Source organism: Stegastes partitus, unplaced genomic scaffold (genome assembly GCF_000690725.1).
Source record: "Stegastes partitus isolate 25-593 unplaced genomic scaffold, Stegastes_partitus-1.0.2 Scaffold4, whole genome shotgun sequence".
NCBI classification, from domain to species: Eukaryota; Metazoa; Chordata; class Actinopteri; family Pomacentridae; genus Stegastes; species Stegastes partitus.
Window position 1 is genome coordinate 783,494 of NW_007577735.1, and position 14,982 is coordinate 798,475.

At 43.8% G+C, this 14,982-nt stretch overlaps 1 protein-coding gene across 1 annotated transcript; it reads left to right on the top strand.

Annotated features, from left to right (window-relative positions):
• Nucleotides 1-2,074: 2,074 nt before the first annotated feature.
• On the top strand, nt 2,075-11,226 carry iqsec2b (IQ motif and Sec7 domain ArfGEF 2b). The gene is made up of 14 exons (XM_008279144.1): nt 2,075-2,945; nt 3,115-3,403; nt 4,020-4,337; nt 4,660-5,714; nt 5,824-5,985; nt 7,089-7,211; nt 7,296-7,462; nt 7,717-7,856; nt 7,951-8,076; nt 8,175-8,274; nt 8,366-8,527; nt 9,292-9,483; nt 9,707-9,756; nt 10,045-11,226. Exons 1-14 carry the CDS (start codon nt 2,896-2,898, stop codon nt 11,224-11,226), a joined length of 4,116 nt encoding a protein of 1,371 aa, XP_008277366.1. The 5' UTR covers nt 2,075-2,895.
• The last annotated feature ends 3,756 nt before the right edge of the window (nt 11,227-14,982 follow it).

Below are 14,982 nucleotides of genomic sequence, written 5' to 3' on the forward strand. Positions count from 1 at the left end.
CTTTCTTGTTTATTACACTCTGACCATCTGTTTAAACCCCAATTAAATGCTTGGAGGTATTGAAATCCTGGGCTGGTCTTTATGAAGGAGCCTCTAGAGAGAAAGCCTCTCTCTGGCATGGTAACAGGAATACTGGGTTTCTTACATAAATAATGAGATACAGATGCCAGCTGCGATATGGCCACACTCATGTTTTATACAACAAACTTTTTTACTCGAATATCATCCTCGCCTGTGTCTCTCCATACATATTACTACCTGGCCCCTTACTGTGGGGAACACCAAGCGAGAGTCTAGTTGAACACCTTCTACCTTGGAGGTGTCTGTTCCATGCAGAACCAAGCTGTAGAGGCTGCTGAGTATTATCAGGAATAAAATGGACGTAGCTTCATTTCTGTTGCATTGAACTTAGTGAAGCTGCAGCAGAGAATTTTTAGCACAGATTTGATTACATCAGTGTTTACTGACACAGTTTTATAAGGCTGTTATTTACTCTCTAATTTGCAGTTTTGATTAGGTGGAAGTAAAATGTGAGTGTTTTGCTGGAGACCTGCTGACGAGGACAAGAGGATTTATTAAATTTCTGAATTCTCCCAAGTGTCTCTTATCCATACAGAGCAATGCTGCTCATTTTGGCATCACACTTGTGGAGCTGTTTCTGACTGAAATTGGACTGAAAATCCACATGAAAAGGGTTATTTAAATCTGTGGTATTTGCACGTTTGCCCCAAATATACTGTGGATATATTGTCACATAATTCTTAGTTTTAATTGAGAGTTGCTTGAGGATTGTATTTACATTTTCCTTCTTTATGGGATGTGAACAGATGAAGTTTACAAGGATTTAGAGTGAAAATCCAGGGAACACTTTTGAATGTTCAGAGACAAATGTATGAAACCAGGCTTATTGCTCCCGAAAGTTGCTTTGCAGTGAGTATTTTAGGTGTCTGTGATGAAAATACCATCTGCTCCTGCTGATGTGCATAGCAGGAAATTACAGTGAGGCTGATTCCCTGCCCGTGTCTACCTGTTGGCACTCTGCAGAGGCGCTCATGTAGCTAGTTTCCATTCCTTAAAAGGAGCCATTTGAGAAGCAGCTCTGAGTTAGACCGAATTTTCTATTTTTACAATATGTTTCCTATTCAAGACCATATGCCAATAACTATTAAAATGACTAATGATTAATTCAGGTGTCTGCTTTTGTGACTTCTACAGCATTTGCATGCATCACTCGTTGCAAATATATTGTGTTGTTTTAACTGTTTTCATAACAAGGCAAGTATTATGTAGACTGTCATTCACAACCTGTGGAGCCTCTTCAACACCCACCGTATTGGTGATAACAGTCAATACATTGTCATGGCAACTACGCTTCTCATCCTAACAACTGCCTCACCGCCCACAAAGGTCCCACAGCAACCGTCACCAAGCAACCCCCTCCCTCTTCTTGGTTTCTCTATTTAAGGAGCAGAGGAGGAGGAATAATAAATGATGCTGCACAGAAAAGAAAATATTTTCAACAGGACATGGAGTTGTACGCAACAACTTGTTGCTCCTCATCGATTTGCTCAAAATGGAAACAAGGCTCAGCTTGTTAATGCTGATTAAATCCCTTGAGAACAATGTAAAGGTGTAGATTTGCTGTTAACTGTTGTAATGTGTGCTTTCCTGTAGATGTCAGAATTGTGTCTTTAGCGTGACTCTGGTGTTATGCAACTTAATGGAGTTGTCCCCAGTGTTGTTGTTAGACTCAACAATAATTCAGCCAGGTCATGTGCTGCTTGAAGGCACAGGATGTCCTGTCTAAAGACCCTGCATTGTGTTTTCCCCCTACAAAGACTCAGAGTCTTGATATAAGAACTGACTGCAGTGTTTGCATTTCAGCAGTATCGCTTACAAGATCAGAACTGCAGCAAATTAAAATACTTCCCTTGTTCCCTAAGAAGGCTTTTCCTTCTTGTCTTGTTTTTCTACCAACAAAACACTAACACAGGAAATCTCTGCGCTCCAATGGAACAGTGACAGCTCAAGGAGGGAGGGAGGAGGACACTGGATCACCCACTCAAAGCCAAAAGTCCACAAGGCGCCATTTGTGTCCTTTTCTGTTTGTCATCTGAATTAAATGTGTGACACAGAGCTTAAACTGTGCATAAGGTAGAAACTACATGAGCAAAATTTCATGTGCTGATTGTAATGCTCCCACACATCCCTGACCCCGGCGACACTCGCTGCCATGTTGTGGGACAGGACACAGATGAGAGAAGGAGGTGCGGCTAACACAAGGAGGAAATGTAGGCAGGAACATGTGACTGTACTTGTTCTCCCAAACACACTCGGACTGCCTAAGAGGACACTGGAGGATTTCTGGACTTACCTGATTCCTGATAAGTTTTGCGATTATTGCTGCACAAATAGGATGCCTTTGGTCACAAATCTCAGCTGCTTGTAATAATTCATGTGTGGACTCAGTAAAAGTGAAGCTGGGAGGACATGTAAATTGCATGCATTTTTTTCAGTATATTTCATAGTGAGCTGCCGGTGACTGTTTTACACCTGCAGCTACCTCAACAACCTGGTCTTTCCTGTCAGTATGGTGTTGCTGGTATGTGGCAGTGGAGGAGTGTGTTTTGGTGGTTAATGACTAGACAAAATGTTTCACCACCGTTGCATTTGTCAGGCAAGGAGAGCACAACAGTGGATAAACACTAGAAGGCTTGGGAAAACTTGGTAGTATATTAACCAATCCTCTGGACTCTTTAAAGGAAGGAGAAAGAGCACAGAAATGTTCACGTCTCTGTCGGATTTCCCATTTATGATGTAGACAGGGCTTGTTGCCAAGTCTCAGCACTGGTACGGCCTGAAACAATAAGAAATTACCAGTGATAAAAGTTCACCATGAGTTCCAGGAAGAGATGGTTAGTTCCACACCGCTCTAAACTCTACATGTAAGTCCTTTTTAGTAAGTTCTTATGTACTATTCTGCATAATTTCCTGAACTTAATCATTCATTCAGTTTCTTTTTTGCACTTAGCACACTTCAAAGTGTTTTGGTGTAATTTCTAGTCAAGCTGCTTATGACTCACTGTAATAGTTTCTGCTCCTTTTCTTCTCTAGTGTGGAAGGGGAATCCCAGTGTCCAGAGACGGGCGCCCACAAAGACAGCTCTTTCAGCCAGACGCCTTACCTTCGCAGCGCCGAACGCTACAGTGACAGCAGCAGCGCTCCCTCTGGTCCCAGGGGCCCTACGTGCGTGGCTGCCAGTTCAACCAGCTTGGCCTGGGCACTGCGAACACGCCACCAACCTGCGAGTCTGGCCCTTCGTAAGCAAGAGGAGGAGGAGAACAAGAGATGCAAGGCCCTTTCAGACAGTTATGAACTCTCAACAGATCTGCAGGACAAGAAGGTATCAATGTTGAGGGTGACGTGAGTCAGAGGATTTGGGTTGCAAATGTTTGTGTTCTTTGTGGAGTTTCCTATAAGTTATTAGGACTAGCAAACATTGGGTGCGTTATCATACTGTATAGTTTGCCAGAAAAAGATGAAGTATTTCTCAATACATAGTATGTCAAATGTAGTATGCCAGAAATACCAGGATGTCCTACTACATATGGTTAGGTTTAGCAGGATGCAAGCCAGCATGCTTTTCTGGCCATTGTGACCCACATTCCTCTGTGCAGTTATGTTACATATGTTGCAGTATCACAGACAAGTATAAACAAGCTTAGCTGCAGAGACACAGCTACAGACAGATGACGGCTTATTTTGCACTACAGGCACATTATGTGAGTACACTACAGGCACATTACTATGATAAAGTAGTGTGTACCTATTGTATGTATACTGCATGAAACAATACATAGTTTGTGAGGGCAGCTGTAGTACATAATAAGGAAGAAAGAAAAAGTACATGATTTGGAACGCTGCCATTGTGAAGATGATGGATTTATTTTAGTGGGGCGTCATGGGTGAAAACATTCAGATCATGAACCTGTGTTTCACCTTGTTTTCTTTTCTGCCAGGTGGAGATGTTGGAGAGAAAGTATGGAGGCTCCTTTGTAAGTCGCAGAGCAGCAAGGACCATTCAGACGGCCTTCAGACAGTATCGCATGAACAAGAACTTCGAGCGCCTCAGAAGCTCTGCTTCAGAGAGTCGCATGACACGTCGCATCATCCTGTCCAACATGAGACTTCAGTATTCTTTTGATGAGCGACAGCCTCAGCAGCAGGCCCAGACACAGACCAACTTCACCCACAGCGTGGCCATAGGGCCACCTCACTCACCTGACCCAGACCGCACAGGAGACTACACCCACCTAGAGGACTCCTTCTCCAAACAGGTAACACTGTTGTGATCTGTCTTTGTATAATAAAAAGGTGTCAAGTTTGTACTAAGGGACACAACTCTGGATAATTTAAGAACATCAAGTTTGTACAAAGATTGTACAAAGACAAAACTATGAAAAAAAAAAGGTCAAACTTAACCAAACCGGACTCAGCAAAGAAGCGGAAAAAGCAAACTGATCAGCCTAGCTAATCTTTTTCATTTCCGACCTTGAAAGTATGCTCCTGTAACATATTTACTGGTTAAGACATATTATTCATCTATTTGGGTTGTATAAAAACTGTGCTATAATTATAACTCCTCTGTGCTTCCTCTAGGTCAAGTCCTTGGCTGACTCCATAGATGATGCCCTCACCTGCCGCGCGGGTCGCGATGACTCCCAGGAGGGCAGCAGGGAAGGTGGAGGGATTAGTGAAGACTTTGGAGAGTGTGTGTGGAGCAGCAGCAGCAACCCCTCCTCCCAAAGAGGTTTGGGAGAAAGAGGCAGGGGTGCAGGAGGAGGACTCAGTATGCACGGTGACAGTACGGCCACCTCGTACAGTGATGTCACCCTTTACATGGATGATGGTATGCCGTCCTCCCCGTTGTCCCTTGACCGGGCACCCAGCAGCACAGATACAGAGTACTGGGGCCCCGGTGGTGGTGTAGGAGGGCGTGAGGACAGCAGGGACACTGAGGGAGGGGGCAGCAGTAACAGTCGGCGCAGCACCCCATGTACGGAGTGCAGGGACTATCGTCTCAGGGGCGCACATCTGCCTCTCCTCACTATTGAGCCACCCAGTGACAGCTCAGTGGACATGAGCGACCGTTCAGACCGCGGCTCTCTGAGCAGGCAGCTGGTCTATGAGCAGGAGCCTGGTGTAGGAGCAGGCTCCCCTCAGGGAACCCTCAAACACTCCCCCAACACTGGCACCCGCACCTCCTCCACAGCAGCTGCCCAGGGTCAGACCCGGGCCCCTGGCAGGCCCATACCCACACATATCCCACACCAGGTGGCAGCTCACCACCACCATCACCACCATCCTATCCACCACCATCAGTACCCCGACACACCCTCATCCTCATCCTCCCCCCAGCAGCCTCCCACCACCCCTCTGTCCTCCTCCTCCTCCACAGCTCTGCCCCCTGGTGGTCTAGAGCAGCCGTGCTGCTCTGACGGAGACAACGACTCACTTAACTCCACTACTAACTCCAACGAGACAGTCAACTGCAGCTCAGGCTCCTCATCTCAGGACAGCCTGCGGGAACCTCTGCCTCCTCTGGGCAAGCAGACCTACCAGAGAGAGAGCCGCCATAGCTGGGACTCTCCACCCTTTAACAGTGATGTGGTGCAGAGACGTCAGTACCGTATTGGTCTCAATCTCTTCAACAAGTAAGATTTAATACCAATATGCACACCTAAGAAGTAACTGTTTTGATGGTAATCATACAATTAAATTTATAAAACTGGAATGATCAAGTTCTTCTTTCTTCAACTATAGGAAGCCAGAGAAAGGGATCCAGTACCTGATAGAGAGAGGTTTTGTATCAGACACTCCTGTCGGGATTGCTCGCTTCATCCTGGAGAGAAAGGGCCTCAGCAGGCAGATGATTGGAGAGTTTCTGGGAAACCGACAGAAACAATTCAACAAAGATGTTTTAGAGTGAGTATTTAGAAAGAAAGAATCGATTTTTGAGTTGAACAGCTATAAAAGATCAGGCTATATGAATTGAAAATATCAGAAAGATCCAGATTTATCTAAATACTGGTTGATGAAATAGTTACGAGACTGATAAATAGAAATCAATAGCCATACCTGATTTCTATGTTCCTGTCGAAGCAGTCTACTTGTGCAGCAACACACTGCTCCCAGGGCTGCTGCAACATTTGTAATGTTCCCTCAATGTCCAGGTATGTAAAAATATAAAGCGCCATCTGTGATAGGTGCTGAATCTCCTAAACTGTGTCAAAACAGCAACCCTTCAACTTGAATTTCATTTTGAGGTTAGAAGAAGAAGTTGCAGGAAGCCAATTCTGGTGTGAAGGACAGGTGGGGAGTGACAGTTGTCTTGATTGATCGTGGTCATCGCACCACAGTTCAGGTTGTCTGATCCAAATGTTCTTCCTCAAACACCTCAGGACGCTACAGCAGAACTCTGTCTTAACAGTTAGCAACTGGGGATTAAAGCAACCACAAGTGTAGAAGAAAAAAACGACCATGCTCCTGGCGCTCTCCTGACCTGATGCAGATTGTCTGGTTGTGGAAAATAAAGGTTCTTTTGCTGTGAAAACTGCCTTCACAAAGCCATCTACATGGAGAAATTGCAAATGCAGACCAATGGGCACAAAAATGTGTATAACACAGATCCTGCTGTCAACAGTGTGGTGTCACACGACATCCTGACTCATGACAGCTACTGCTCACACATGTTGCACGTGCATCACTGCGACACACTCTTTGCCACCACACAACGGCAGTCTCAGAACTGTTTGAGGAACCACATGTAATTTCTGATTAAAAAAGATTAAAGTTAATCCAAACACACATTAGCATATGTTCACACCATATTACAACTCACATGCATCATGCTCAGTCTAAGGGGACAAAACCTTTACACAAACTTTATCGCACATCCACACATACAAACATGATATGTAATAACAGGCAACATGACTCAAGATTTGCACAGATGGTTGAATGTTTCGAAATCTCCATAGTGTGAAATAGAATAACTTTAACTGTGACATCTTATCTGTGTGTTTCAGCTGTGTAGTGGATGAGATGGACTTCTCAGGTATGGACCTGGATGATGCTCTCAGGAAGTTCCAGGCTCAGATTAAAGTTCAAGGAGAAGCCCAGAAAGTGGAGAGGCTTATAGAAGCATTCAGGTTTGTATCTGACAGACTGAATTTCTGCTGCTTTGGCCACTGTATCAGAATTAAAATGTTTCAACGTGTTGTTTCTGTCTTTAGTCAGAGATACTGTGTGTGTAATCCGACCCTGGTTCGGCAGTTCCAGAACCCCGACACCATCTTCATCTTGGCCTTTGCCATAATCCTCCTCAACACCGATATGTACAGTCCCAACGTCAAAGCTGAGAGGAAGATGAAACTGGAGGATTTCATCAAGAATTTGAGAGGTGCTGCTGGACAGAAAAGACAAACATTCCCACTGCATGATGTTATTAAACACATTTTAGTTTCAGCATGTACTTACAGTTTGTAGTGGGACTTTTAATCATGGCTAGAATTTATTAGAATGCATTAGATTATTAGAAGTGTTGTGTGGGGGTTTTTTCAGATGCAAATAAATAATTTGAGATTTGCATGGTAGAATGGTGTTGACAGTGAACATTTTTTCCTAAAACCCTGCCTTTCTTTGGTTCCACCCCAGGTGTGGACAACGGTCAAGATATACCCAGGGACCTGCTGGTTGGCATCTACCAGCGAATACAGAAATGGGAGCTGCGGACCAATGATGACCATGTGTCCCAAGTGCAGGCAGTGGAGAGAGTCATTGTGGGCAAGAAGCCTGTGAGCTTTTGAAACTGAATGTGATGCTCTGTGTTAAGTTGTGACTTTTTGTTAAAGCTTTGTTCATTTATGTGTATTGTGTTTGTCTGTATAGGTGCTGTCCCTTCCCCATCGTAGACTGGTGTGTTGCTGCCAGCTCTATGAGGTGCCTGACCCCAACAGACCTCAGAGGACAGGAGTGCACCAACGAGAGGTCTTTCTCTTCAATGACCTGCTGGTGGTAAGACTCACATTCATCATTTTTCAAGATATGGCTCATAAGGAGTGTGTTTCATGTAAAGGGCCCCATAAACATGTACCGTTTATGTTGTGCACCAGGTGACCAAAATCTTCCAAAAGAAGAAAACCTCAGTGACTTATAGTTTCAGACAATCTTTCCCTTTGGTTGAGATGCAAGTGCACATGTTCCAGAACTCATGTAAGAAACAATTTTGCTTTTGTACCTTTCAATTGTTTTTGTTTATCCTCTACGATAATAAGAGTATTTATTTCTCCTTGTTTGCATCTAGACTATCCTCATGGCATCCGCCTGACCTCAGCAGTCCTGGGAGGGGAGAGGAAGGTTCTTATCGTCTTTATGGCACCCAGTCAGCAAGACCGCACCCGCTTTGTTAGCGACCTCAGGGAGAGTATTGCTGAAGTGCAGGAGATGGAGAAATATAGAGTTGAGTGTAAGTACACCATCTGCTGGCCATTCCTTTGAACTGTACTGTATGAAGCACAGGGGTCAGTGCACGTTATTCAGGCAGAATTGAAGAAATATGTTGCTACACCATCTCAGTTTTTTTGTTGTTGTACTTATGTGTTATTTGGGACCCAATACGAAGTCCTGTAAAATATTTGGGCTGAATTTTTAGAATTTCAGACATTTTCAGACCTGGGAATTTTTGTACTTTCCATCTGAACAAAAATATCTTACCTGGGAAGCCATTTTAAGGGTTCATTACTTCCAGAAGTATATCTTCCACAGCCATGACATTTGGTGAGGATTTTTTATTTGATTTTTTTACCAAATGTTTAAATGGTCAAATGTTTAATTATTGGCCCGGAAACTATTTTGTGTGTCCCCTCCAAAATCTCATGGGTGTGGAGTTATGTTTTTGGAGACAATAAAAACCCTTCATTGGCTTCCTAGGTAAGATGTTCTGTTGATGGTGAATACAAAAAGTCTGAAAACATATAAAATTGTCAAAATGTAACCAAAATATTTAACAGAATTTAGTTGGGTCCCAATCACAAATAAGTAAACTCAGGAGAGCAATATTGCTATTTGAAATGACACACATTGACCCATAGCCATGTATGGGTGACACGAGCCCTCTGTTAATGAGAAAATGAAGTGTTAATGAAGTGTTTGCCAGTACAGCCTCATCTTCTCCATGCCGCTTCTCCCTCTTATTTATTATTCCCCTGTGCCCTCTGTGTTAATTTACAGCGGAGTTGGAGAAACAGAAAGGTGTGATGCGACCCAGCTTGTTAACTGGAGGTGTGGTTGGAGGCATAGGTGTGAAGAGCGATGTTGTGAATGGGACCATAGGAAGGACAAGTTTTGATGACAACTGCTCAGTGGGTGAAGGTCTCAAACGCACAGCGCTCAGCTCATCTCTCAGGGACCTCTCGGACGCAGGTGAGACTGCGTCAACTCAGAGCCGGGGTCATTACTGTCAGAGGGGATGGACTGGGAAGCATGATTTCGGTCTCTGTTTCTATTGCTACATCCTGTTCTTCTTTCTTGCTGACATTCAGACACAGCTTATGCAGTGCTTGTCTTTCTTCTTTAAAAAAAACATTTGAAGAAACATTCCAATCTTTCACTCTTTGCTAACCTGATTCTTCCTGGTGGGTGGCAGGGAAACGTGGTCGCAGGAACAGTGTTGGTTCTCTGGACAGTACCATGGAAGTAAGTCTCTATGTAAGACTGGAGTTCAACCTATAACCTTCTATAAACCTGCATTTCCCCTCACTGGTGCTTTACCGCTCCGTGTGTGTACAGTGTGCATATATATTGTGTATGCGTGTACATGCATGTGGGTGTTTCCTACCTTTGCATGGCTGGATGCAGTCAAATTTGCCCAAGCATGACCTTCACCTCCAGATACAAACATTTCTTGTGTGTGATGATGGAAGCAGGATCAGGGTTTGTGCTGCGTAAATTTTCCTAAAGCCTGATGATGCTATATCTTCCCAGGGCTCCATCATTAGCAGCCCACAGCCTCACCAGCGCTATCCGATGCCAGGTGTGCTTCCTGGCTGCTATGGAACAGAAGACTTCCGGCCTCACCGCCCCATCCTGAGCCCCGGAACGGGGGTGGGGGGTGGGCCGGGGCAGCAACATACCACTGCTGGGACAGGAGTTGGGGGAGTCTCCAGCAGTGTAGAGAGAGCAGGAGCGGGCAGCGGCCCTGTGGGGAGCAGCAACAACAACAGCGGTTCCTTCCTGGGCTCCCTATTCGGCAGCAAACGCGCCAAACCACCAGGGCCCCTTATTCCACCGGGGCCACCATACCCCGCACCTGTACCCCCACCGACTACGGGAGGGCCCCCACCTCACTCCCCTTCATCTCTATGCCAGTTGGAGGGGGGTGCTTCCAAGATCCAGGCCCTCCACGCACAATACTGTCACGCGGGCACCGTCCAGCCCCCGCCACCTTACTACCATCACCATCGCTACCACGTCCAAACTGTCCCCCCTCCTTTGCAAGGTGTGCCCCCTCTTACTATGCAGAGAGGCCCACTACCCTGTCGACCTCCGCTTGGCCTGCCGCACGTCCCGCACCCGCAGCTGGCCCATCTCTCCCAGCTTTCCCAGCATGGGTTTCCGGGTCGCTTCGCCAACATGGTGGTGGGATGTCCCCCCCCCCTTTCTCCTCTCTCCCAACATTCCCAGAACCCGCAGTTCGCCCTGTACCACGCGCAGCCCACACACTCTGTCAGAGGGGGCGGCGGCCCTGGTACCAAGCTCCCACTCACCTTGTCACACTCCCACCCCCACCCCCACGCACACTCCCAAACCCACCCCGGACACGTGCACACGCCACACCCAGGCAGCCACACCACCCACCAAACACACTTCATATTCGGCACTCTGCCCCACAACATGCCGTCCGCGTCCGTCAATGCGCATCACGCAGCCTCCGCCGGCCCGTATCTGCCCCAGTACCCTCCTCTCTCTTCCATCCCCCCTCCCCCACCACACTCCCCTTTACCCCCCCCTTCGTCCCCCCTTACCCCTCTTACACCTCTCTCCCCTCACCCCCCCCAGCACCCAGGGCAGCCTCAGCAGGGGCCGCAGGTGACGGGGGCTGGAGCGACAGGTACAGGGGGCAGCTCCAAATCCAAGCCTATCAACCGGATAAGTACCGTGGTGTGAACAGGATGTGGAGCTCCAGGGTTCACAGGACGGACGATAGATTGGAGGAGGTGGGCAGAACACGGTCCCGAACCAAGTCTGCCAGGACAGAGAGCAACAGCAGCAGCGCTAGTGACAAGAGGAAACGCAGTTTGCTCCGTCTCTGTTACTTTCACCTCCGTTTCCCGCATATGTAGGTGGAGATTAAGCACGGCTAGAGTTACATGGCTCGTGCACACATCCTTGAAACCTGCACCAACAGAAACACATACAACATGACATTAACACACAAACACACACCACAAATTTGCATACACAATCAAAAAAGTCTATAGCCATATAATTTAAGATGAAACTAAATCTATATATAGGTATATTGCCTCAGTTTTAATTGTTTGAAGTCTAGTTGAGTCTGTATGAGACTATTTACATGTACAGTACCAAGATGTGATAATGTGACACTGGAAAAACGGAGACCATATGTGTCCACCTGCTTACATGGGAATGTAAATAAAGACTGAACCACCAAATGCATTCCAGCGGAGTTTGGCATTAAAAACAGCGGAAAGTTGCAAAAAAAATGTCCCTTGACTTTGCAATAATTTTACTTGGCTTCATGATGTCTCTGTCTGTTCTTGCAGGTTACGCTTTGCTGACAGGCATCTTTTTTTCTAAAGAGAACCTCAGATATGTTGCTTTGTCTTAAACTTCTAAAACCCATGCACGGTTTTTCTGACAGTCTTTTGCTTAATAGTCTTTTCCATGTTAACAGGAGTCACCGGGCTTTATAATGCATTCCTCGTGGGGTATGGGAATCAATGATACAAATAATAATATTTTTTGAATGTTTCTGAAGCTTCTCGCTGTTTTATCGATATTATAATATACCTGCTATGAGTATGATGAATATTGTCCAATAATTGTTTTGATCAGTGATTAATTATATCAGCAGATGTTTGTACATGGTTATAGAGAGTATATGCACATACAAATTCCCTTAGTTTGCCATAACCACTAGAGGGTATTCTGATATGTGAAGTGTGATTTATTTTCATAGTACCATGGTTTCCATTCAGTTCATCTTTTAGTTATTAGTATTATTGACTGTCGAACATAATGAATGAGGTTTAGTTTCGTTCAAATTGATTTGAACGCTGATAACACTCCTCCTTTTCTGTTTTGTTTGTTGCGAGCAAACGGGGGCACAAGTTCTTAAATGGGGTGACGAACAAAACTTGAATTTATAGAATGAATCTGTTATCGTTTCATTTCTTATTAGTCTCCCCGTTTTGATAAAAGGCTTAAATATGGTTGTGGAAATTTGGAAAATCATAATTCTGGAGGGCAGCTGTGCCCACTTCCTTGCAGTCACCAGATTTAGTCATTGTGTGTTTTTCTATGTTTTGAAAGAAGCACGCTTTTACATGAGGTTTTGTGGTTTTGCACACGTGATGTCTTAAGTCAGAAATGGCCTTCTTCTAATCCTCCCTCTCCTGCCACTTTCAGAAATCTCTTATTACATCTTATGATGCCTTGGCATCTTGCTGAGGGCTTCTTGTTTGAGAACATAACAAGAGTCAAGAATGTAAAATAGCCTACAGGTACATACTGTATTTCCTGTTCTTTTCTTTTTTTTCTTTTCTTTTTTTTTCTGTGAGCCTTGTGTTAGAGTTATCCCTTTTGCTACTGCGGTTTTTTGAAGTTACAATTGAGCACTGATGTAGTTGACCTTCAGTGCCATCGATTACCAAGGGAAAACTACATATATTCTGATTCAGGAGAACGGGAATGGGTGAGGACAAAATGTCATGTCTGCGAAACAAGCTGCTGAAAAAGATGCCAAAATTCGAGAAGATCTGAATCATCAAAAAGGGATTTTAAGGAGGTTTGGAGAAAGTCAGGAATGTTAAATGAAGATTTTATAAGTATGCGTTGGCTATCCTTTTCTTTTCATGGTGTCGTTTTTGACTATTCTTGCATGAATATATCTGCACTTATTGAATAGATTGTACTGTATAAACCTGAATGTACATAATATACTATACATAGGCTTCTTATCATAACTATGGGATGAACTCCTCCCATTCTGTATTCAGGTGCGTGCATGTGAGTGCCACTAAGTATGTACATATGAAACAAGGACAGGGATAGGAGATGTTGGCCAAAAGAAATATTGACTTCTTTTTTCTTTTCTTATTATTTCAGACTGAAGGTGAGAGAATGAGATACCATGATATAAGTTAAAGCCTAAAAAAAGAGTTTATATGTCAGTGCACTTATTGATATTATTTTAAACAAATGATTTCAGATTTTTCTTTGTGTATGTATTATGTGTACTGAAAGAATAGAGAATTGAGATGTGAATATTTATTGCTTCTGATAAATTAAAGTGTCCTTGCAGTGAAGTGACCTGTGTGTGTGTTCAGTTTCCACATGACATTAAAGTGCGCTTTCACCACTAAACTGCACAACACAAGGAACATTTATTATTGCTACCATGCAAAGACAAATAAAGATCATGAAATAAGAGTCGGAGATGACATTTTTGAATTTAGAAGGGACCTTGACAGTAACTTTAACCTTGAGTATGAATGGCATTATGGTAATTTTACATGATTTTATTACTTTTCATCATGCACAAAAAAGAGAAAAAGAGAAAACACTTTGCTTACCACAGGCTATAATTATCCACGTAGCCCATCTTGCAGTTTTGTGGAAACGCCTGCTGTTTCGCTTATAAATAATTCATCAATAATGATATCACAATCTGTATTTGCAGGTTATTTTTCAAAACTCAAGTGACAGTGCTTCACATGGGGTAGCAATGGGAAGCAAAATATATTGTACTCATTATAGAAATCAGTTTAAGATTCTGTTGATTATCTTTAAATCGCTACGTGCTCTGGCTCTGCTCCACATCTCAGAACTATTAACCTCTTATTCTGCAGCTCGACTCAGATCACAACAGAGAATCAGCTGCTGTAATAAGTTCCACAGTCCAGTGGTAAGACAAAGGGGTATCATGCTTTTATTGTTTAAGCACCGACGCTCTGGAACTCACTGTCAGAACAGTTCAATTTTTAATAAAATTAGAAATCCACCTGCACATATTGACATTTGCATAATTCATAATGTCCGTTCTAATTTTGTGCTCTTAAATTTCTTTGTAAAGCACCTTATAACTCTAGCTTTAAAAGATGCAGATTATTATCAATATTATTATTACTATTTTTTAATGTGTATTTTTCAGGCTAGAATTTTCTTTTTACTGCTACTTTATACTTCATCAAGAATTACTGTATGTGTATTTGAACTTAAACCTGCCAGCACCTGAGTCCAGAAAACCTGTAACCATCCATCCATCATCTATACACCGCTTAATCCTCACTAGGGTTGTGGGGGGCTGGAGTCTATCCCAGCTGACTTAGGGTGAAGGCAGGAGACACCCTGGACAGGTCACCAGTCTATCACAGGGCTACACTTAGGGACAGACAACCAAGCACACTCACATTCACATCTATGGACAATTTAGAATCACCAACAACCAAACTATGAAATTTCAACAACTGCATAACGAATCTGATTCTAGAGCAGTCTTCTGCTGACACATTAATAATTAAAGAAAAAGACAATAATCGAACATCACAGAAGGAGGACAAGAAGTTTTGTCTTTTAATCAAAGGCTCCTTCTCCAGTTACACTTTAGGAAAAAAAAATGTTTTCAATGATTTCTGGTCCTAATATTTCAGTATTTTATGTTTATGTAATTTCAGTTTA